The sequence below is a fragment of the Pomacea canaliculata genome, linkage group LG7, assembly GCF_003073045.1.
Source record: "Pomacea canaliculata isolate SZHN2017 linkage group LG7, ASM307304v1, whole genome shotgun sequence".
Lineage (NCBI taxonomy): Eukaryota > Metazoa > Mollusca > Gastropoda > Architaenioglossa > Ampullariidae > Pomacea > Pomacea canaliculata.
Window position 1 is genome coordinate 793,829 of NC_037596.1, and position 25,009 is coordinate 818,837.

At 38.0% G+C, this 25,009-nt stretch overlaps 2 protein-coding genes across 3 annotated transcripts in view; both read left to right on the forward strand.

The window, feature by feature from the left end:
* LOC112569474 (scavenger receptor cysteine-rich type 1 protein M160-like) overlaps positions 1 to 25,009 on the forward strand; it is a 109,035-nt gene that overhangs the window by 11,869 nt on the left and 72,157 nt on the right. The gene's annotated exons all lie outside the window — the stretch shown is intronic.
* Positions 1,257 to 11,181, forward strand: LOC112569483. 2 transcript variants are annotated; one of them, XM_025247289.1, is made up of 12 exons: positions 1,257 to 1,463; positions 2,082 to 2,117; positions 2,285 to 2,455; positions 3,116 to 3,286; positions 4,075 to 4,356; positions 4,947 to 5,083; positions 5,794 to 5,986; positions 6,772 to 7,047; positions 7,276 to 7,566; positions 7,960 to 8,298; positions 9,515 to 10,618; positions 10,912 to 11,181. In XM_025247289.1, exons 1-11 carry the CDS (start codon positions 1,385 to 1,387, stop codon positions 9,676 to 9,678), a joined length of 2,139 nt encoding a protein of 712 aa, XP_025103074.1. In that variant the 5' UTR covers positions 1,257 to 1,384; the 3' UTR covers positions 9,679 to 10,618; positions 10,912 to 11,181. The 2 variants fall into 2 exon arrangements, with proteins under 2 accessions (XP_025103074.1, XP_025103073.1); XM_025247288.1 differs by having other exon boundaries at positions 10,915 to 11,181.

Sequence of the window (25,009 nt, forward strand, 5' to 3'; positions counted from 1 at the left end):
CACTTTGGGGGAGCAGAAGAAAGACAATTGTTATTCCCCAATTACTAGTTATCACATGACATTCTTTTTCTTCTTCTTGTTTGTCTTCATGTTGTTGTTGTTGTTGGTGTTGGTGGTGCTGGTGGTGCTGGTGGTGGTTGTTGTTCTTCTTCTTCTTCTTCTGCTTCATGTTCTTCTTCATTTTCGTCTTTATATTCTTCCTCTTATTCTTGTTCGAGTTCTTCATCGTGTTCTTCTTTTTGTTCCTCTTCATGTTCTTCGTGTTTTTCTTGTTCTTCTTCATGTTCTTGTTATTACTCGTGTTCTTTTTCGTGTATTTATTCGTATTTCCCTTCTTGTTCTTTGCTATGTTATGTTTTGTTTTGTTTTTGTTTTTGTTTTTGTTTTTTTTTTGGGGGGGGTCTTTTTCTTCTTCTTCTTTTTTTTATTGGTATTATTATTGTTGTTGTTTATATTGTTTATATTCTTGTTCCTGTTCTTTTTTTCTTTCTCATGTTCTTCCTTTTGTTCTTCTTCACGTTCTCCTTAATTGTTCTTCTTTTTTTGTTTCTATTCTTCTTCTTTTTTTGCATTTCTTCTTCTTCCTTTTTTCTTCCTCTTCTACTTCCTCTTCCTCCTCCTCTTCTTTTTCTTTTTTTTTTGTTTCCTTCAAGTTCTTCTTCAGGCCTTCTTCGTATTAATTTTTATTTTCTTCTTCATGCTTTTCTTCTTGTTCTTTTCATGCTATTTATCGTGTTTTTCTAGTTCTTAATGTTCTTCTTCTTTTGTTCTTCTTGTTCTTGTTTTTTTTTTCTTTTTCTTTTTATTTCCTTCTTCCTTCTTTATTCTTTCTTGTTTCTTCCTCTTTTTTATTTCTTATTCTTTCTTTTCTTCCTTTTTCCTTTTTTCTGCTTCTCCTGAGAATCACAGGCGTTTACGTAAGAGGGGACCGTTATCTACGGTTCAGGGTACGTCCGTTAATTTGAAGACCGGTATTCTTAGCCTTGCAAAACAGCGTTTGTTTTCGTTGCCACGGACTGGACAGGGGAAACATTTGGACAGGGGATTCTACTTTGACCTTAACACCCAACACTACCACTTTAACCACGTGATCATGACAGTACTTATTCCCTCTTTTTAACGGTCCGAGCTTACTTTGGATAACATAAGTAGCACAGAGAGTACATGTAGCTGAATTCCCGAGTGAGTCACGTGCCTGACGAGCAAAAGATCTTCCTGGTCCAGAGCTTAGAAGCTGGCTGTGTATAGGCAACAGTCAGTTGTGTAGTAATTACAGCAAACGTTGGCTGTTAAGATCGAGGAAGTTTTATGCTGTATATAATTACATACTTTTTGTTTTAAAACAGCAGTTGACTCAATCATTAGCATCTGGGGAAAATATACGATGGTGCATCTCAAGAAAGCAGCCGTTTGTCTATTGTTTTTCCATCTCATGTCCATCAAGGCGAGCCAGCCGGCTTACGGTAAGTTACAGTTGAACTTGATACGCAAATAACAGGTTTATGCATCTGTAGTGTTTTGTGAGTAGCGATTTTAACTTGCATAGCAATACTTTTCATTACATCACTTAAAGGTTTTTAAGCTTTGAATAATAAATTTGGAATTTTAGCAATAATAAATAACATGCTTTCGACAAAAGATCCATGTGATCTGGACTTTTCTATTTCCATTATGTTCTTTTAAAAACAATTAAAAAGTGTGTAACTAGTAGAAGAATTCTTCTTATAAATAATGGTTTGCAAGTGTAGTTAATGTGTGCTATTAAATGCGATTAATTGTGCAGTAGTTTTAAGTCTGTGTGATCATGATGCCATGTTTGTGTATCTCAGACCAACCATAACACTCTTTGATCGTGACACCTTTCTGCAAGTATGATGATTTACTTTGTGAAAGAAGGACAGAGAAAGAGTGTTATGGTAAATAAGTCCGTATTAGCGAATGAAATAGCAAGACTGTTATAGGAATCAACTTACAAAGTTGTGATTTTAAGACTTGTACGCGGCGCTAGCTCGTCTTTGCTGATATAGAAAAAGCTAACGAAATGATGTACAAAACGAAATGATGTACAATATCTCTTACAGGCAAGTGTCGCTATGGCTGCAACGGACATCGATATGGTAAGTTCAAACAGTAAATGAATTTTGCATGCTACAATCATAGCCACATGGGTCACCTGCACACCAGGTATTAAAAGACTACTAATGCAACCCCAAAGACTATAGTAACAGATTTCGTGACAGGAATACAGCACCATGCAGTAATCTCTTTGGATTTTTTTTAAAAGATCAGCTAAAAGGAAATTGGGGAGCCTGGGGAGCCTGGGGAGCCTGGGAGGTGTGCAGCGCCACCTGTGGAAAAGGCGTCACAACCCGACGGCGCACGTGCTCCCCTGTAGGAGCCAAGTGTCATGGCGACAAAACAAACTCTACTGACTGTCTCCTTACATCCTGCTGTGGTAATGTCACTCTACTTTGGTTGTCATGGTCACAGTTAAGCTAGTAATTTTACATTGCTATCACAGCTATACATGTATATTTGTCTGTGTATGTATATATATAGTTGTCACCTTGAAAACATTTAAGACAAGTTGCTTATGTGATCATCCTCATTATCGATGGACCCAGACGCGATGGAAGGTCATTGTTCTCTAGAAGCTTGTACACTTGTTACTCAACTTTAGGGGACTAATTTATCAATTTCTCTGAAGAAGTCTCGCAAGTTTTTTCTTCATTTCATGCACGAACCAACCTAATAAAAACTCAAACCCTTACCGGTGGTTTATGTGTCGTTATGTCCTGTGTTGGGCGTACGGAGGCTAGACATAAAGACTACTTCATGTTGTCCCTAGTGGGTCAGACCAGAAGATATCTGGTTTGAGACGTCACAGGCCTGTGTTTACAAAACTCCTCTACTTTCCCAGCGGCTACTTTGTGTAATAGCGACAGGGTATATCAGGGGAGATAACGACGACAGAGAGAGAGAGAGAGATGTGGACACACATTAGCATGTCGTGCCCTGGACACGGTGAACCACGCGTTCATATTATCTACAACTTCTGGACTTGGAGATACTTTGCCTATTTGGACACCAGTCCACTTTGTACTTGTCATTGCAGTTCCACGAGATGGCTCGTGGGGCGACTGGAGCGACTGGTCGACTTGTTCTTCTTCTTGCGGTGGTGGATCTCGTACAAGGTCAAGGAAGTGCAATGAACCCAACTCATGTGGACAACCTTGTCATGAAAAAAGCAATGAAACCACAACCTGTAATGTTCAGGCGTGTCCGAGTAAGTCAAAGTGAATAATGTAAGTCGCCATGATGAGCTCTTCTTTACTTTTGCTCTCTTTGTGTATTCCTCACGCTTCTCACCCTCTTTCAGATTTTCTAATCTTTTGTCTTGATCTGCCTCTAGTCTCTTTTTTTCTGTACATGCAAGAGTGATACGGGAAAGAGTCTAAAAGGTTATAGTAGTGTAAATATTTAAAAATCCATTATTCTATATATATAAAGCGCTAATTTCATGGATATATATATGTATGTTATCAATGTATCACTACCAATTATTGTCTTTAAAAGCTATACTTAAGTCATACTTTCAATATCAGGAATGCATTTTTCGTATCACCATATCTTATTATAAAGAATCTGTGTTGAATGAAAGGAGTCCATGTGTTTTCGTAAAGTTTTCCCTAAACCGACATCTCTAGTATCCATGGTAGAGGGTCCAAAGGTGTGATCTCGGCCAGTGACCTGTGGTCTGGTAACACGGGGTAGGGTAACTGTCGGAGGATGAGGGAAAGGGTTTGTGAAGCACGTCACGATGATGTTTGAGCTCTGTGTTTTGTGATGTTAGAAACTTGGAGCGTTCAGTCACGTTTTCCATGAGTGAAAATATTGCTTTTAACTTTCTTTTTATTGCTTTAAACTTTTTAATATAATGATTGATATCTTGTCTCAATATTTTTGTCGAGCAGCAATTTAGCTCGCCTCAGGTGGTTGTATGAAACTTCCCTGCATGGTTTGAGTGTGTACTTGTTATCACAAACGATTCCTTTCCACTGTTGGTATTCCAAGGAGCACCGGTTGTACCTTCCATCACCACAAACCCACGAACCTCACGATTCAGTGCCGGTGTCAACGTGACCTTAACCTGCAGAAGCCAGGACCTGGGATTTCCACCAGCGACACTAACGTGGGACACTGCGAGACAGGAAACAAGGACCACTAGAGTTAATGATCAAAGAATACAGTTACAGCTTTTGAACTTATCAGTTGAAGACGATGAAGTCAGTGTGAAATGTTGGGCCAGCAACATGGTCTCACGAAAGGAAAAATCAGTTGTACTTCGTGTTGACCGTAAGTAAATGATTATTTAAAAAAATAACGATAGAAAGGTGTTGTTGATTTTTTCTTTCCTTCTGGTCTCCGTTCCAGACTGGAAAAACGAGCTCAATATTACACTGTCCTAGTGGCTTGTAGTTTAAAGGATATACAGGAAAAAGATTAGATGTCACAATCCTATTGTTTTATTTTTAGTTGGGAGAGAGACAGGAAATGCAAAAGGAATGGAGGAAGACGTGAGTACTGAGTATCAGGAAGGACAGCAGAAGGAGTGGAGACTGTTGTGGCTCATTTCGAAGTTGAGACTTAGTGGGGGACGTGACTGAATGTTGGATTTGTGACTGGAGATGAAACTGTTAGTTTGTTCAGACGAGGTGTTATTTAAGAGATTTAGAGTTTCTTTAGTGGGGGTCTCTCAATATAAATCTGTTGTATTTTCATTACCTTTGGTTAAAAAGTTACTTTTTTCAAACTTATATGTATCTTTAAATTCACCTGTTGTGTTCTTATTATTATCTCGTCTAAACATCACGAGAGAGTGCAGGTGACAGTTGATATCATTTTTATTCCGATAAGGTAGATATTAATATTCTGTATAATTACAGAAAACGCATCATATGGAGATTGTCGTGCGTCGGTCAGTAGCTCCCCCTGGCAGGTGACGGGTTACTGTGACATCACAAAAGTATTTTCAAGTAACAATCAGTACGAGTGTCGTTGGTACGAAATTAAAGGACGTGATGTGAGTATGACTTGAGGAAAATCCGATTGAAACAGAATATATTTTTGTCTCCTTGTTTGTCTGTGTGATTTGTTATATATTTGTCAGTTTAAGTGGTTGATGAAAGGATAGGTATGCAAATGTGTGTTGAATCGTGTCATAATTACTTTTTGCCCGTTCGTATAAAATTGTAGCAGTTGTTTTTGAAATTTAAGAGGAATTGTATGCATAAAAGTTTGATTATGAATTTAACAGCAACATTTTTTTCGCCAAATCATTAAATATTTCGCAATCTGTAAATTACAACATTAGTATCATATTCTTATCTAAAGAAAAAATTAAACCAAATGTTTAATACAACAATAAAAGAGTACTTTACAATATTCATCTGTAATGTTTGAAACTGAGGAGTTGAATTTTAGTAAAAAAAAAATTTTCAATACAAATGCAGAAGTCAGTAATTTTAAACAGTTCTGTGTGTTCTATGCGTTGCAAGTGTTGTTGTAAAGTTTGTCAGCATCAGGTGTTTGCTTTAGCAAATTTCGAGCTTGTTGGGAACTTTACACCAACTTCTTCAGAAAAAATACATTATTTTATTACATTAGAAAAGTTACTTTGTGTTGTCTCAAGCCACAAGCAAGAGGAATTTAGATAGTTGGAACAGTAGAAAGAATGTTTAACAGATTATAGTTTTTTTGGTATTAATAAACAAGTTTGGGTTTTTTGCATAGACAAACAACATCCCGAGTTCCTTCAATCTGTCTCTAATCACACCTGGAAGGAAACTACAGAGAGGAAAGTGTGGTTTCCAGACAAAGATTCCTCACGACTTTCCTGAAGGGCGTGATGTCAGCAGAGAACTTAAATATCAAATGTACTTTAACCCTGGAGGTACATGGAGTCCCATCATCAATGTTACTGTAGGTAGGTAAACAAGTTTGTCTAAACGTTTGTGTTATAATGAATTTGATATTATTCCTATGTTATCCTTATATGGACATGAAAATCATGCAGCTTAAAATGTTTCAAATACTTTTCATTCGTTTTATTCATGTTACTCCCATATTCCTTATGATCAAATAAAAATGGTTTTCAAATTATTTTTTATAATGAATTTTTTAAGAGAACAGAACAGACCAACATTATTCTGCAATTTAAGTATTTTTGAATGACATGCAGACAGTCAAGATCTACCTGTTTGTTTGCTATGTTCAGAACACACGAACACTGCTTCATGTTTTTTTAGTTCAGGGCATATTTCTCACCACTTTATAAATACGGTTCCTTGACTAAAACAACATCTGTGCGATCAAACCACCACTTTATATCTCCAGGAGTAAAATAGCATCTGCGCTTAGTAATTTAAAAACGTAGACGTTTGCTCTTTGTATACAAGAAGTTGTTTTAAGGCAATAACTAGCCCTCGCTTCCTTTTTACGATTACTGAGGAAAAAGAAAATTAACATACCTGCTAATGTAAGCGAAATTCTTTCAGGTGTGGTATCAGCAGTCAGTGTAAAATTAAGATTGTAAGAATATAAAAAAGAAGAGAAGCAGAGTCACTGACCTTAGTAAACGGAGTTTATTTTAGTTTGTGTTGTTTTTTCATTGACATGCAATTGGTTCACCTGTTCAACTAGGTAATTGTAGTTGAATTCTTAGTAAGGTATTTACCTTTTAAAATTCTTTTGTGTCCTCACCTGTAACAGCTTTTCCCAAGACACCGACACTCACCTGCCCTGCTGACGTCATAATGGAAGGTTCGCGCATAAACTGCACGTGCAACACAAGCAATGTAGGAGAGCCACAAGGTGGTCTGCTTTTATTCTATAATGACCGGCTAGAAGACACGGGACAGTACGGTCAGCAGGTCATCTTCTTGTCACGTGACATTAGCCGTGAGGACAACAATGCCAGAGTCAGCTGTCTTCTACACTGGGCGAGAAACATGTTTGCCGACAGAGTCTGGACACTCCGCGTAATGTGTACATGTCATCATTAATTTGTCTTATAAGGCTTGTAAATGATGATGTACATGCATTAGTGCAAGTTTATGACATACGGACGGACTCATGATGGATGATGGATGACTAAAGCCTTGCCACTAAACGTAATTTGTTTTAGTAGTTAATATGTTTTGTTCGGTTATATAAATTCAAAGTAACAGGTACTGGACATCCGTTGTTTCTATCTTACTTACCTGTTTATCTCAGATCCTCCTGAGATGCCTTCCTTACTAGTCGACAACCAAACTACCGTCAACTACACTACGAATGTCAACAACAGTGTTGACTTTACATGTACAGTCAGCCCCGGAAACGTACAGAGCCTTGAACTGCTGAAGGTCACAAGAAATGGTTCACAAATAGTTCAAGGCCGCAGCACATCATCTCTCTCCTTCAGAATAGAGGAAGCACGATGTGCTGACTCGGGTATCTACTATTGTCGGGCTGGCAACACACTGGGACAAACTAACTCCACGTCAGTACATCTCAATCTGTTGTGTAAGTAGTGTATGTCATTAACATTCAGCATTCATCCTCCCCACCTGGCCCCTCACTGCCAAGCTCTCCTACTGACTTCCTGTTATCACATTAATTAAATAACTGGATTTTATTGTGCCACTGGACACAAGCAGTTTGTATAAAAGTTGTAACCTAGTGAAAGGTTAGACTAGTAACAAAACTGATGATTTCCATTTTGTGGAGGCCATATTTGTATACGTGTATGTAAACGTTAGTTTTTTCACACCCTACGTCGCATTGTCCAACGTAAATTCAAGTTTAAAATTAAAAGAAAAACAGAAACTAAACGAGAAAAGCAGACAAAAAGACAGAAATTCGTTATAAAAAGGGATATAACAAAAATATTCATACAATCTTACTATTCTCAATTAGGTTCACCAGAGTGGGCCAGCGACACCTTAGCAACAACCACGGAACTAAAGGTCACGGAAGGGTTAGAAGGACAGACAACCTTTGAAGTCATGGCCTCCCCTGTTCCTACTATCGACGGTTTTATTTCTCACCAAGAGGACAGTAATTCTTCTGCTCAGGAGAAGCCAGTCAGATCCGATCTTTTTACTGGGAAATGCGAGCAGAAGACACCGGACCTTCACCTGGCTACCTGCACTGTGTATGTTACACAAGCCACGCCTACAGATACCGGACTGTACAGTGTCCACGTCAGCAACTCAATGGGCGCCATGAATGTGACCTTTGAACTCCGTGTGATTGGTATGCATTAGTGTTTTTAGCTTTTAGAGCAAGACATTTTTCTATTGTTTTATTTACTTCTTATCTATTATAGATGTCTTCCCACTCCTCTTTTTCGTCGTCATCATCATAAACATCATCATCGTCGTCGTCGTCGTCTTCGTCTTCGTCTTCGTCGTCAATCGTTTACTTTTACTTATTATATTTAGTTTTAAAATCATACGATAATAATTATTCTTCACCTTTATCATAAAATGGATATTGCAAGATCCCAGGGAGTGCATGTAATAGACGTAGATGTGATAAATCAACTGGTTGCTGCTTAGTGACATTTTTGTTACTTCACATCCATGAGGACGAGATTACTTTGCTAAATTCTTGGTAGTTACTGATGAGACGAAAGCTTATGAAGACTGTTACTAAGAGCTGTCTGGGAAAATGCCTTATAAATAATACAGTATAATTTAGTGTAAAAGTAGTGATCACAAAAAATTATCCACAGCAAGTAAGTAATGGCAAGCTGTATCTACCTGTGATTTCCTCGTTAAGTAATCTAAAGAAAATGAAGTTGAAACAATTCCCACCCTTGGGATCATTCTTAATGCGATAACATGTAAACGCGTCAAACCATGGGTGACCTAAACTTCCTTTTGTATTTGGAACTGGCAAAACAATTTTGACTGTTGCACACGATAATAATAATAAAAAATATCGTTTGGTCCAAAATCCTTTATTTCCGGTGACTTTTTTTATTTTGCAAACTTTCGACGACGGTTAATCAGTAAATAAGGACCTTCAAGCATCACACTACTGCTGCAGGCATCAACGGGGTCTGGGTTGGCCATATAAAGGCTGACCACATGATATTCGACGACCCCTTAGGTTAGTGTAAGAAAAAAGCCCATACCCCATGGGCTACTGCACGTATAAATAAAATTAGAGAAAACACGGGGCGAGTCCTCTTTTTGTGATCCTCCTTTCTTCCATTCGGGAGGGACTGAGGCCCTGAGAGTAAACAAAGAAGACTTCAGTCACGAGGGTCACGGGAAGTCGTGTAGATCGTATGAGTGTTCATCACATCTCTCGTCGCTAGATAGGTCGGCTTATCGGCAGGAAGCTTGTGGACATGACACTAATATTTGTAATTCTTCTTCTATTCTCAATGTTTATATTTAAATTCTGTTTATTGGTAGTGTGTATTTATATTGACATACATTAATTTGAGTTCTGTCCTCAGCGTGCAGAGACAACCTAACTGACTGTCCCAGTCTCGCGAGAGGCTGTGGTGAACATTTTGTACAAGAGTTATGTTGGAAGACATGCTCGGGGTGTCGTAAACAAACAAGCAATCACACTAGTAAGGAGTATCCATTTCTCTCTTGTTACAACAAAACAATTTAAGATTTCACCTCAATTTTTCACCGACCGTTACAAAGATAGCCATCATGATGATAAAGAAAAATACATATACTGTACATTGCCTTCTCCAGGCCAGGACTCACACGCATTCCCAGTCTCTTTTACACAGAAATTTCACAGCGTCTTTCACGTACTCGATATTTCGAACTGGCGAGATTTTTGCGAAGATACTTGTAAGTACAGCTCTGCAACTTCTTGTGGCTGTAACTGATCGGTTTTCACTTCGAATTTGTTTATTGTAGTTTATTCTTGCTAACTGTCTTAAACCTCCATCAGTATAGGTGATGATCTGTCGACCTTCCACTAATGTACTGTAAGCGTGAGTATCACTTATATTTTACAGCAAAACTGTTCCGAAAGCTATTTAATGATGTAAACCTGTATTAGTGAACTGATTTGTTAATATCCTCATTAGTATGAATTACTAAGTTTACAAGCTGCAGCTATAGTTACCAAGCGAGAGTAAGTCTGTAAGTATAAAGCAGTGTCCAGGCACTACCGAAGTAGTTTTACTCATGTGACAATAATTATAAAGCAGTGTCCAGACACTACAGATGTACTTATACCCATGTGACAGTAATTATAAGGCAGTAGCCAAGATTCCTTACAATAAAGTAACACAAGGCAATGTAAGTGGGTCTGCACACCACTCTGCCCTTGCTGTTCCCCACTTTCCCTTGGGGCAATGCTTCACCTCGCTTCATAACTACAGCCACAAAAACTCAATCTTCTCGTGTACTCAATGAATGTAGTGATAGATGTGTAATGTTGCAAATATTAACATGAAGAAAAAGTGAATAATAGATATTGTACATGTGAAATATGCCAAGAAATGTCTTCAGTATTTTTCAGATAAATATTACTTACGTGTGTGTGACTTCATGTCTACACCGTCTACATAATTTCACGTGACTTATGAAAGGTGAGAAGACCTTCAGTTGTATTGTTATGCCAAGTGTTTGACCATATAATAATTGTTGTGTTTGCAGCTAGTGTTGATCGAGTTGATCATTATGGGTTTTCCTGTTATTGGAGACTAGGCTAGTGGTCATTGTTAATGTTTGTTTACTTTCATAACTCGTGGTCTCAATCTCTCAGTCTCTTTCTCACTATTACTACTTCATTATTTGTTTCTTTTTATATTTACATTTGTCTTACCGTTGCTGTATCTTTCACAAAGACGAATTTTTAGTTAGTCTCACTTTTTGGTTTCAGCAGCCGAGAGAAGAGACTTTTTGCACACCACAGTCTGAGAGATGGATCATTCGACTGTCTGCTGCCTTGATTTTTACAACTAAAGTTTTTAGTTTAAAAACAGTCATTCTAGTAATATAGTTTCCCTGAGTAGATGTGACATTTATAATATTTTCAAAAATTGACGTCTGCTGTTTGTTTGTATTTCAAGAACTGCACAAACTATGGTTGAAAAATATTTTGTTACGAAGCGAAAATATCGCAGACTAAATTCTAAGAACTAAAACAATTTAAAGCGAAATACAGTTCACTTTTTTTTCTTTCACGTGAAACCTGGTGCAAGTTGTTTGAGGCAATAATAAGGAAAGAAAAGAAATACTCTAACAAGTAATAGAGAGAACTACGATAAGTGATGCCTGGTGAAAACAAACTTCCCCCCACCCACAAGCAATTACTTGAGCTCTGTCTCTACGTCCCTTCCGATCTGACTTTTATTGTCTCTGACCTGTGCGTGTGGTGTGTGTACGTATGTGTGTGTGTGCCACTGCACACTAAAAGGATTTCTAGAGTCTATGCAACAAAAATATTGCAAGGGAGTAATGTCCCTTTGTGTGTGTGTGTTTTTTTTTTAGACAGTGTTGTAACGTGTGGGTGTGTACTTAAGTCTCTAAGCATAAGTTTTGCAGGCGACAAAAAGGAAAAAAAGAGGGGAGTGAGAACTAACAAACACCGAGTGCTTTTAATATTTTAGCACCACTGACATCATGGAAGACGTGCTACCTCATTTCTAACATAAACCTGTTCACGGGATGTGCTGAATATAAAGTTCAAGAACCCGAGGGTCATACAGTTACAAGCTGTGTGTCTAACAGATTTAGTGGGCATTAAACATCTACTCTGCTTCTTTGGTCATTACCTTCATTTTCTTAAATGACATGTTGCGTTTAAAGGTAAAAATACAGAACTGCTTGTCTCTCTATTTCTAACACACACACACACACGACTGCATCATTACAAACACACAGAATTCAAGAAACATACATTTGCACACATACTTATTATTCATAGATTTCTTGAACAGAGACAGTGAGATCAAGATTTGAGAACATCAATTCCCATTTGTTACAATTTTCCTGCCCACCTTGAAGACTTTGACAAACTAATAATTATTTAAAGAAAATTAAAAAAAAACCACACAAATTACTTGAATAATACAAGAATTAAATAACAACAAAAATTTTCAGAGATCCATTCATTATTTACCTGGCAAATACAATACAGTATCTGAGAAACACCATTTCAAAAGGCATTTAAAAATATTTACGCTGCGTGCATTTAAAGGAAAATATGTTTTGTTAATGGGAAATAACTAATAATGGAACAATTTTTTAAGGATTGAGTAGTAGCCTCCCTTTTGTATTCGTTCATTTACTCACACGGGGACCTGTTTTTCTGATGCTACCTCTAGTGGTGAGTGCGTAGTAACTGTCGTTTGTACACGCCGAGAAAGAGTCTTTTTGGGCTACGGATAAAGTTATCTAAACAAAGGATAATTACTTCCCGAATTCCAGGTAATCTTCCTGAAAATGATCTTTGTCCTGGTATGCTACCTATGTCTAGACATGACAGACTAGCTTCGGAAGAAATATGTTTTCCAATATATTGTGCACACATTAAGTAAACGCCGGTTACTATGCGCACAGGTAGAACTATAAAACACATCGCTTGTGCGTAGGTAAATAAATAAATAAGGGAGGCAACTACTGAGGCTTTAGAAATTGTTTAGTTATAGATTACTTCCCTTTAACTATTAACAACTTCAAGAATGCGTTCCCTCTTGTGTGTCTTGTCCTGTTATAAGACTGACGTAATGAAAGAAGCTGGTTCATTAGATCTCCTCGTGTTTAGTTCCTAACTGTCGTATGAGGTAGATCGTATTATGGATGTATTACTTATTAAATATCGTTATATATTGTTGGGTATTTTTTTTTGGATGTATAGAGATCTCTTGTGAAGTATTTTTTATTTATAGGCAATGTATATCAGTGAAGTATTAAGAAGTATTTGAAAACAAGACTAACAGTATTGTTTTAGTAAGCTGAGTGCAAGGCGATGCCCTTGTAAATTGAGAAGGCCATTGCGATGCTGTTGAAGTACATCAATTTTCGGTACTTGCTTTTTTACAATGCCGGCTTCCTGGCAATGCCACTTACAACAAAGAAACAGGCTTACAATGCCATGTTAGTACATGTAACATAACTCTTTAAAAAGTCACTTTAAAAAAGTTTACCTAAATGCTTCATCGCTAAGTAATCATCCTTTGTTTAGATTACTTAATCCGTAGCCCAAAAAGACTCTTCCTCGGCGTATACAAACGCAGTTACTAGGCGCTCACAAATAGAGATAGCATCTGAAATCAGGTCCCTCTGTGAGTAAATTAACGAATACATAAGGGAGGCTACTACTGAATCTTTAAAAATTGTTCCACTATGAGTTATTTCCCTTTAACCGCTAAGGAGAAAGACGACAAGGAGAAGAGCAAACGTATTTGGTTTAAACGAGCAGCAGCGGTCTTAGTCTACATTCTCTTTCGGACAAATCAGATGTCAATTAGGTGGCGACCGATAGAGACAAATCAAATGATTTTAATGTAAACGGCGACGGAAAAGTAATAAGGCAGCATCTAAAAATGTAGGCGCTACTTCTAAGTTTGACCAAACACATCAGGGGCATGGCAGAAATCTGACACATTATGCAAAGACTGTTTTGAGAGAGGCCATCGTGAAGAACAACAAAGTAACACGTATCTGGTTAATTTAAGTGACTGAACTAACCTTCTCATGCCTACTTCGGTTGTCACCGTTCTGCTTAAAACTTCTGTGACAAGCTTCTTATTGGCGGTTGAATATGTTTAATTCAACACCTTCATGGCAGCAAAAGGGAAAAAGACAAAGTTTGTAAAAATTTACAAGAATAAATCCTTTGGCAATCTGTCTTTCCAAAAGTGAACCTTTATTTACATACCATCGGCTTGCTGTAAATACACGATGTGTAACTCTTTTTGACTTCATTTTAAGACAAGAGCTCTTACCACTTAACCCGGAGATAATTCCAACGACAACTTGTCTGGGATTATCTAATGCCACGGAGTGATGGGCCTGGCAGATGACATAAAATATCTGAGGAGTTTTTCTTTTGTTTTGTTTTGTTTTGTTTTGTTTATACTGGTATCCTGGAGTATATGGCCCAGGAAGACAAAGTCTGACCCAAATAGAAGCGTTTGATATATCAGAAGGTGATTTCGCTCGTGCTCAGTGTCAATATGGAATACTTTTTTATACTTATTGTGTATATGTAATAGTTAAAATTATTAATTATAAACAGGACTTCAAAAGAGTAGAGTTATTTTGTGTCAAAAGAATGCGAAAATGTCCAGGCGTGTAGGTGAATGCCAGAGTCCGTCACAGTATGAAAGGGACACAAAGATAATGTAAAGAATAAAGAAGCTTTGCATTCCTCTCAACGGCAACTGGGTGAAGAAGTACATAGTATTTAAAAGACAAAACTGTCATAAGAATTACTGGTTCTCCTGACAGATTCCCAACGGAGGATTACGAAGAACAAATTTCATTAGCATCAGTGACAATGAGTCCATTGCATGCAGTCTCAAACAAAGCCACTAAAGCACACTTTTTTTCAAATTTTTACTTTTATTTACTTGCAGTCTCTAGTCCTGACATCATTGCAGCAGTCTGTTAATCTTATGATAATATCTTTTATTCACTTGTATGTAAGGGGCCGCTCGTTCCTTTATTCCCAGCGGAGCATGACCTTGACATTGATCACGCACGTGATGGAAACGTGATCGAGATCATCAGTGATTTTTACTCAGGTGGTCTTTCACATATTCCCACTGAAAACAAAAGTCAATAAAAATTGGAGTTGTAGTCGGATACATTACAATGGCGCTTTCCACAGATGACGTCACGATCTAGCCGCGCAAGGGCTTCTGGGAATGCAAAGCGGACAAATATATTCCCCACATGTACTACACCAGCGTTTGCAGCGAATGCGTTGCTGTGCAGTTTATTGTTCAAAAAAACAAAACGTGAACGTGTAAAAATGCGGTTTCGATTTTTATTTTTCTCTTTGTTTACTATGAAGCAGAACAGTACTTGTAACCTATAATATTAATTACTATACAGATTTATTTACAATACTTTTCTGTCATATGCCCCTGAATGAATTGATAGGTTGACCATCAGTTTAACACCAAAAATTCTTTTCAGTCTGTTTTTGGTAAAAATATTCCCACATTTCTATCTTTCACCAATCTATGTGGTACATTATCATTTCATTTGCTTTTAAATACATAAGCTATTCTGAAAATTTACCAAACAGCATCCATGAAAAACCATTTGGGAGGCAACACAACTGAGGCTTAGGGCGATAGTTCTACTGAGAAGCATGAACTTTTTCAGTCTTTCATTAAAGCGTTCTACATGAATTCGTGCCTTGGCTACCCTCCTTGTATCCATCTCCTGTTCTGCAGACAGGCTAGCTCGCTTACCTAGAAATGCTGGGATTTTTATAGTAGCCGGTCTTGACAAAAGCAAATCCTACACTTAAAACCCTTTGTCCACAAGCAAAACATCTCCTTGTTCAATGTGTTTTAGAATGCCACATTTCTCAAATATATCAACAAAACATGCAGCACCTTTAGGGGTGACTGCAATCAGTTCTTTCATTGTGGTGTGGTGCTTGTAAGAGGAATACACATTGCCTTGCTGCCCATATTCCTGGGTGTCTGACAAAAGAATTGTGTGCAGTCTACAGAGTATCTGACATTTTTAAACTGTCTAAACACTCTTTGCAAAGATGTTTTATCTATATCCTTTGTTGGGAATATAGGGACATTCATAGACTTGAAGTGTAGGAACATAAACTGATAAAAATTTGCAAAACGTCCCCTCCGGTAACCGCTCTGGATATCTGGAGTCCGATTTACATAAACCCCAACAGCAGTGCTTGATTCCTCCTGTTTTCAGCATTGTTTCAGGGATTAATATAAAAAATGTCGCTCTTTGTCAGTCGCCGTAGCGTAAACAGAAAGAACAACGTGCAGTGTTTGCCCGCAAAGCAATCCCATGATGCTCTGCTGCGTGACGTCACAATCTATTTTTAGTAACCCGAGAAAGTGCTATTATTTAAAAACGACTAAAATATAAGCCTTGAAGGAATATAAATATACAATCATATACAAGAAGTACATCATATTATTTTTGAAGGATTTGCCAAAATGTTTGTTGTAACAGCTTTGAATCGTAACTTGAAAAAAAATTAGTTTTGCGAGGTGTACGGGGCAAAAAGCCCGTTAGAGAAGAACAGAAAAGAAGATTGGTAGGAGGTTCCCAAGATAAAAGACAACGAAAGTTGGTTTACAAACTTTTGCAGAGACACTTGCACTTCCATTTACATTTGGCTAATGTATATGTTAGCAGTAAGTTTTCTCCTTTTTTCTGACGCATTTTATATGATTATAATAATTATGGTTTCATTACTGAATATTTTCTTTTTCTAAGATTGATAGCCATTGATTAGATGAATTTTTCTTTCATACACACATAAACAAAAATGCAGACAGTGAGTAAAGATGATGTAGGTGGTAGGGCGGTGGTAATGACGTATACGTCGAGCTTTTTCTCGACAGCTGTAACGTTTTAGGGGGAGTGTGTTAAATGTGTCTGCGAGCGCGTGTAAACATCTGCATGTAAACCACGCTCGACGCACTCTTCCACCTTTTCAAGCAAAAAGGTCCGGCCAACAATGAACACATTTAATGTTCAGGAAACTAAATAGTGGCGAAATGTGAATGAAACAAAGAAAAATAGCACTACCCCCTCACCGCCCTACCCTCTCCTATGTTTGTCTGACGGGCTGGCGAGATGACAGACTGGTCCGGCAGATTAAATCAAACGGGTTACATCACAAAGTCCGTAAATCTAAGGTGGCTAGTGTCGTATCCCTTGTATCGGTGAAGTTGGTATATAACTATGGAATCAATACCTACACCACACCATGGAATACAAGTCGATGTCTGGGCTACACCTTTTACGGTTAAACGTTGTAGATTAACGCCGAAGATCGTTAACGGATTTATATCCTTCAGAAGTAATCCACTGTGGCTAACGCCGTATCCTTTGTATGGGTGAAGTCGATATACTCCTATCGAATCAATACACCTCAGAATACAAAGCGATGACTGGGCTCCCCTCTCACGGATGCACGTTGTAGATAACGTTGAAGTCCGTTAACGCAAGGATAATCCTCTTCAGAGCTCTTGTCTCACTCACTGCTCGTTCTCGTCTGTCTCGAGGAACGTTAGACCTACTAAGTTAACTGGTCCTCTTCTTCCTCTTGACCAATCAGGCCCCCTTAGCGACCAGGTAACTAGGACGACCTCTTAACAGACTTGGAGACTGTGCCAACCAATCATAAGTACTACATGGCTTCTCCCTCCATTGCCTACCGTCGCCCTAGTTACGCTGTGCTAAGCTCATTTACGTCATTTCATATATGACGTAAAAGAATGCGTCCCGCAGAGCCGCGTCAGCGCTCGCGCGATTGCTCTTCCCTGACCGCAAGGAGAATTAAAAATAAACATGAATCTAACTAGATTCACCTGAATCGCGAATCGTTACAACTGCCGCGCTCGACTTCACAGGCAAGATGACACGTGGTCACACCCTCCCCCTCTGTCTCTCCCCCTTCCCATGTGTAGCTGCGACAAGTCAAGGTACAGGGTCAGAGGTACAGGGTCAGGGTTCAGTCTTTGCTTTGACCTGCGCGCGGACTTTTTTACTTCGAGTCCATCTCCAAGTGAAAGACCGCCGATCTCTGAAGTAGGGTTAGGGTTAGTGAGTGAAAGATGCCATTAAACAGCTGAACTTTGTAACAGTGGGTAGTCATGAATAATTTATGATCGTGTATAACTATTGTAGTGCTTTGTGTCAAATGTTTCACTTGTAACCGGCAGGTGTGATGCTCTCAAACACAATACATCCGATAGCAACATAACTCGCTGTTACATGACACTGTCTTGTAGATATGCTGTAAATACCTTAAAAAATTATGTGTTTACGTCTTGTTTCTGTGTGTACTATGTTTGTTTGTACTATATGTTTACTATGTGGACAATGTGTGGACTATGTATGTGTATACTATGTTTGTGTATACTATGTTTATGAGAGAGACTCGTCAACCGATATTAACTTGACACAGAACCACCTGTACACAAATCTTGTCAGGGAAGTTTAGCATTAAGAAATTGCAGGCAGTTGTTTGTCATTATACTTCTGTGATTTGTAAATGTGTGATAAGTGTGTAAATTATATAGTTTAGAGAATGAAAATATTTGTAGAGGTATTACAATCTTAGACAAACGAACATTTCACAATAAAGTGCGGTTTGACGCACTACGGGAGACAACTCCTTGACTGGGAAGCGAACTCAGTAGCTTCTCTTGACAAATGAAAGCAGTAGGTGTGTAGTGTTCATGTTATTAATATTTTCGCAAAAGATTATTACCCTTGAAATTGAGTAGAAAGTTAACGAGAGCTAATCCTAGTTTAGTGTTTTACAAGTGTTTATACGTGGACATAATTATTGCTCATATGGCAAATATCATGTCTTTGAAAACTAATTGATGCATAGTTGCACATTTTTGTTGTCATTTAATTCTTGCAGCATGCTAGTAATTTGTGCTTATTACTTTTTTTAAAATCTTCTTTAAATCACTAACAGTTTGTCAAGGCCTTTAAAGTGGGCCTGCTAATTGTAACGCCTGGGAATTGATGTTCTCCAATATTTATCTCACTTTCTGTGTCCATGAAATGTATGAATAATAAATATGTGTACACATATTATATGTTTGTTGAAGTCTGTGTGTTTGTAATGATGCACTCGGTGTGTGTGTGTGTGTGAGATAGAGAGACAAACAGTTCCTCAGTATTTTACCTCTTAGCGCAATATGTCATTAAAAAAATGAGGGTAACGATGAAAGAAGCAGAGTAAATGTTTAATGCCTACTAAATCTGTTAGACACACAGCTTGTGACTGTAGAACCTTCGGGTTCTTGGTCTTTATATTCAGCACATCCAGTGAACAGGTTTATGTTACAGATGAGGTAGCTCGTCTTCCATGATGTAAGTGGTGTTAATATATTAAAAGCAATCGTTGTTTGTTATTTCACACTCTTCTCTTTTTTATTTCTTCTCCCCTCCAAAACATATGCTTAGAGACTAAAGTACACACCTACACGTTAGAACACTGTCTACAACATAAACACACAAAGGGACATTACTCCCTTGCAATACTTTTGTTATATAGAGTCACTTTAGTGTGCAGTTGTACTCACACACCACACACCACCATTATTACACCAAACAAGTTTCACCAGCTTTCACACGAAAGAAAAATAAAGTGAATCATGTTTCGCTTTAAACTGTTTTAGTTCTTAGAGTTCAGTCTGCGATATTTTAGCTTTGTAAAAAATAGTTTTCAGCCACATTTTGTGTAGTTCTTGAAATACAAACAAACAGCAGACGCCATTTTTTTAACTATTACAAATGTTAGATCTACTCAGGGAAACGATGTCACGAGGACTGTTTTGAAAACGAAAACTTTTTTGTCAAAATCAAGGCGGCAGACAGTCGAATGATCCATCTCTCAGACTGTGGTGTGCACAGAGCCTCTTCTCTCGGCTGCTGAAACCAAAAGTTGAGACTAAAAAACAAATTCGTCATTGTGAAAGATACATTAAGGTAAGATCAATGTAAATATAAACAGAAACAAATAAAGAAGTAGTAATAGTGAGAAAGATACTAAGAGAATGATACATAAGTGTTGACAGGAAACAAACATTAACGATGACCACTCACCTAGACTCTAACAACAAGAAAACCCAAAATGACCAACTCAAACAGCAATAGCTACAAACACAACAATTATTATATGATGCAACACCTGGCATAGCAATATAACTGACAGGTCTGTTCACCTCTCATAAGTCACGTGACGTTGTGTAGACCGTGTAGACATGAGGTCACTGTCAGCAGCTGCTGATGTTGTGTATCACTCACACCGTAAAGACGGGCAGCAGTTTGTCTGTAAATAATCTCCTAAAACAATCTATTGTAATATTAACAAATTATTTTTTGTTAAGTTATGTAATACCTGATTGAGGGCTAACAGCTCATCAACCTGTTTTGCATAAAGGTGGTTAAACACAACATCAAATAAAAAAGCTAAGAAATCCATCACATCCACACACACACAAACAAAGAAAAACAGACTGAAACCAAGATCCGAACCCAAGACACTCCAGCAATCACTGTGGAGGTGATACCATCCGTCTCCTACAAGCATTTTATAAAAACTTTATAACTACACCATGTAACTGTATCAGGTTCTGTAAGTCTTTCAGTCTGTAGATCGCCCTCTTATACTCGTGTTCCTTATTTTGAGGTAGGTCTGTGTATGAAGCTTTCCTGAACAACATAAAACACACGTAAATAATATTTAAGTGCAAAGTACTGAAGGCCTTTTTTGGAATATTTAACGTGTACAATATCTATAATTAACGTTTTATTCATGTTTACATTTGCAACATTACACATTTATCACTAAATTTATCTACTTACACGAGAAGGTTGATTTTTTTGTAGCTTTAGTTAATAACCGAGGTGAAACATTCCCCCGAGGGAAAGTGGGAAACAACAAGGGCAGAGCGGTGTGCAGACCCACTAACATTCCCTTGTGTTACTTTATTGTAAGGAATCTTGGCTACTGCCTTATAATTACTGTCACATGGGTAGAACTACTTCTGTAGTGTCTTGACACTGCTTTCTACTTACAGACTTACTCTCGCTTGGTAACTACAGCTCCAGCTTGTAAACTCAGATATAGTAATATATACTACTAACGATATTAACAAATTAGTTTACTAATAAAGATTTAGTTTACATCATTAAATAACTTTCGGAACAGAGTTTTGCTATAAAATAAAAGAAGTGGTACTCACGCTTACAGTACATTAGTGGGAGGTCGACAGATCATCACCAATACTGAAGAAGGTCTTAGACACGTCGCATGAATAAACAAATATACAAATTCGAAGTACAACCGATCATTAACAGCCACCGAAAGCTTCAGAGCTGTACTCACAAATATCTTCTAAGAAATCTCGCCTCTTACACGAAATATCGGGTACGTGAAACGTGTCTGTAGGAAACAGACTGGGAATGTGTGTGAGTCCTTGCCTAGACAAGGCGATGTATATGTATTTTTTAATTTATTATGGTTATCTTTGTAACAGTCAATGAAAAAATGAGGTGAAATCTTAACTTGTTTTGTTGAAACAAAGAGTAGACGTGCGTTTATTAATTAAGTCGCGAGGTTTTTAGAAATCACTTAGGTTCAAAGTAAGACAGGAACAGAGAAAATTATAGAAGTCGTAAGGTCGCCCTCGTTAGTCTAAAGTCTGAATGGACAACACCAACTATCGTGGATCGTCAAGAGGATAGAACATGCGATACATACACCGGAGAGAATTTGAGAGATAGAGAGAAAAAAAATTATATTCAATACTTGTGTGATTGCTTGTTTGTTTACGACACCTTGAGCATGTCTTCAAGCAAAACTCTTGTACCAAACGTTCACCACAGCCTCTAGCGAGACTGGGACAGTCAGTAAGGTTGTCTCTGCACGCTAAGAACAGAAGACATATTAATGTATGTCCAAAAATACACACTACCAAGAGACATAACTTAAATGTAAACACCGAGGATAGTCGTAGTAAGAATTTCATCTCATCAGTTACTAAGTACCAAGATATTTGCGAAGTACTTTTATCGTCATAAATGTGAAATAAAGAAAATAGCAAGAAGCAACAAAAAGTTGATTTATCACATCTCAGTCTTTTACATGCACTTTCTCGGTTCTTACAATATGAATTTTATTGAAAATGCGAAAAATAATTGTTAGCGTATAATTGTCAGACTAAATAATAAGAAAACTGCATACAAGTGAAATGCTAAAGCTGAGTATGCGCATGCATCTCTAAGTAAAACCTCGACCTTACATAAATCAGTTGTTTGACAGAAAGTAGAGTGACAACTGAGTTAGTTTGTCATTGGTGTTTTTAATGCCAAAAGTTTATTGCATGAAAGTAAGAATAAATGAGAACGAATGACAACAACGATGACGAGGAGGACTGGGAAGACATCCATATAGATAAGAAGTAAATACAACAATATAAACACGTCTTGCTCTAGAAGCTGAAACCACTAATGCATACCTGTCACAAGGAGTTCAAAGGTGACAGTCATGGCGCCCATTGAGTTGCTGACGTGGACACTGTACAGTCCGGTATCTGTAGGCGTGGCTTGTGTAACATACACAGTGCAGGTAGCCAGGTGAAGGTCCGGTGTCTTCTGCTCGCATTTCCCAACAAAAAGATCGGATCTGACTGGCTTCGATTGAGCAGAAGAATTATTCTCCCCTTGGTGGAAAATGAAACCGTCGATAGTTGGAACTGGGGAGGCCATGACTTCAAAGGTTGTCTGTCCTTCTAACCCTTCCGTGACCTTTAGTTCCGTGGTTGTTGCTAAGGTGTCGCTGTCCCACACTGGCGAACCTAATTGAGAATAGTAAAATTGTTTGAATATTTTTTGTTATATCCCTTTTCATAAAGAATTTTTTCTCTTTCTGTTTTTCTCAATCAGTCTATGAAGTCTCACTTTTTTTTCTTTTAATTATAATTTTAAATTTACTTTTGACAATTTGACGCAGGGTGTGCAAAAACATTAGTGAAAGTCGTTTCTTTATATACAGGTGTACAAATATCGCCTCTTAAAAATGTAAGTTATTACTTATGTTGCTAGTTTAACTTTTCACTAGGTTGCAAATCTTAAATAAACTGCTTGTGACACAATAACGTCCAATGATTTAATTATTGTAATAACAAGAGGTCAAGTCAGTAAGAGAGCGTGGCCGTGAGGTGCCAGGCGAGGAAGCTGAATGTAATATTTTACTGACATACCACTACTTACACAACACACTGAGCTGCACTGACATGGAGTTAGTTTGTCCCAGTGTGTTGCCAGCCCGACAATAGTAGATACCCGAGTCACCACATCCTGCTTTCTGTATTGTGAAGGAGAGAGAAGATGTGCTGAGGCCTTGAACTATTTGTGAACCATTTCTTGTGACCTTCAGCAGTTCAAGGCTCTGTACGTTGTCGGCACCGACTCGGCAGGTAAAGTCAACACTGTTGTTGACATTCGTGGTGTAGTTGACGGTAGTTTGGTTGTCGACTAGTAAGGAAGGCATTTCAGGGGGATCTGAGATAAACAAGCGTGTAAGGTTGAGACAACAGCTTGTCAATAACTATTACTTTATTAACGTACATAAATACTATAAGTTCAAATATCCCTTATCACCCATCAATTGTGATTCCTACATTCATGCGTACTCCATACAAATTATCACCCATGTACCTATTTATCGTATCCATGCATCATCCACCTCTCTCTGTAACTTTATTCATGTCGTCTGTCAATCACAAGAAGGACCGCACTAGGAAATCAAACTCAATGGCGTGAGCGATCAGGACTTGCCAGCTTCTATGCGCGTTTTGAGAACAACGATTTTTCAGATAAAATTAGGAAACTCAGACAGTTGCTTGCCTCCGACAATGGCATAGTTATTTCTAAGGCATGAGACTCGTGCATCGTCATTAATTAACATCACGTGTTGACCTCCTCATATGTTTGTCACCATCAACTCATTTTCAGCTGTTTAGAGCAGCACATTAACAGTGCCCTCACATTGTCAGTTGTTTTCAGCCTTGTTCTGAACAAAGATACAAGATGACATTTCTAAACAAAGCTATCCTGTCTTATATTTTCCTAATAAGTGTTTGTTGGTCTATAAGTACACACATTACTGTTGCTTCGGACTTTTTTCTTTACATTCTTCGCTTTAGTTATGATATCTACACAACAAATCAAAACAAGCTCCAACAACTTAAGGCCTCATGAATGTTGATTTCGCATGTTTGGTTTGCCACGTTTTCTACCGGAGACGGGGCAGTTGTGTGCATGAAGAGTTTGTCGAGGAACATAAATAAAGCACTAGACTAGAGAAGTAGTCGGTGATAGTAATCACAGTGGAAGCATTTTTCTGCCCGTTTAAATGTCAGTACAACACCCATGTTCCACTACGTGGTATGTTGATGTACATCTACAAAGATCACAATCAGCAAGGAACGTAGTTCATCTCGTGAAGTCCGATTTGTCCACAAATATGTCTCAGTCAAAAATTCTCCCAGTGTTCTATTGGCCTTGAGGACGTAAACGTATTCATGTACAATGTCAATGGCTGTAACCCTTTACTCTCAATTTTGAATATTAATCGTTAAAATTAAATGTCGAGATGGTAGCAGGTCCCAACACTACGAATGATGTTACACAACAGTTTTGAACACAGAAAATTACATTAGGTACATGGGCAAATATAAACAGACAGAACAAGACGATTTCACTCAAATCTTTTTCTCCACGACATGTTCAGAGTACGTACACACAAAGACACACAGACACTTTACCGCGAACCCCAACACATTAAAATAGAATACAGGATATCACTGAGTCACGGAGACCGTAAAACTAAAGACAGTCACCTGCACTTACCTAGACACACATAACAGGCTTCCTCTGTAGAATTCTTCCCTTTACAAGGTCGTCCACAGGCGTTGGGTTCAGAGCACGTCCTTGACCTTGTACGTGTTCCTTTATAACAAGATCGAGAACATGAAGACCATCTGCCCCAGATGTTCCACTGTCCATGTCTAGGAACTGTAACAACAGAACTGACGAGATAAGCGATGTGGTCTGACAATGATTTTTTAGGCTTTTCTCATTTTTACCTAATTTAAATGACCAGAGACTGTTTTCTATGTTTGGATAAAGTCGGTTGTAAGCTGCAGTCTCCACAAATCTCCGTTATTGAAATACACAAACATCGCCATACACAGAGTGACTGTGTATCGTGACGTTAC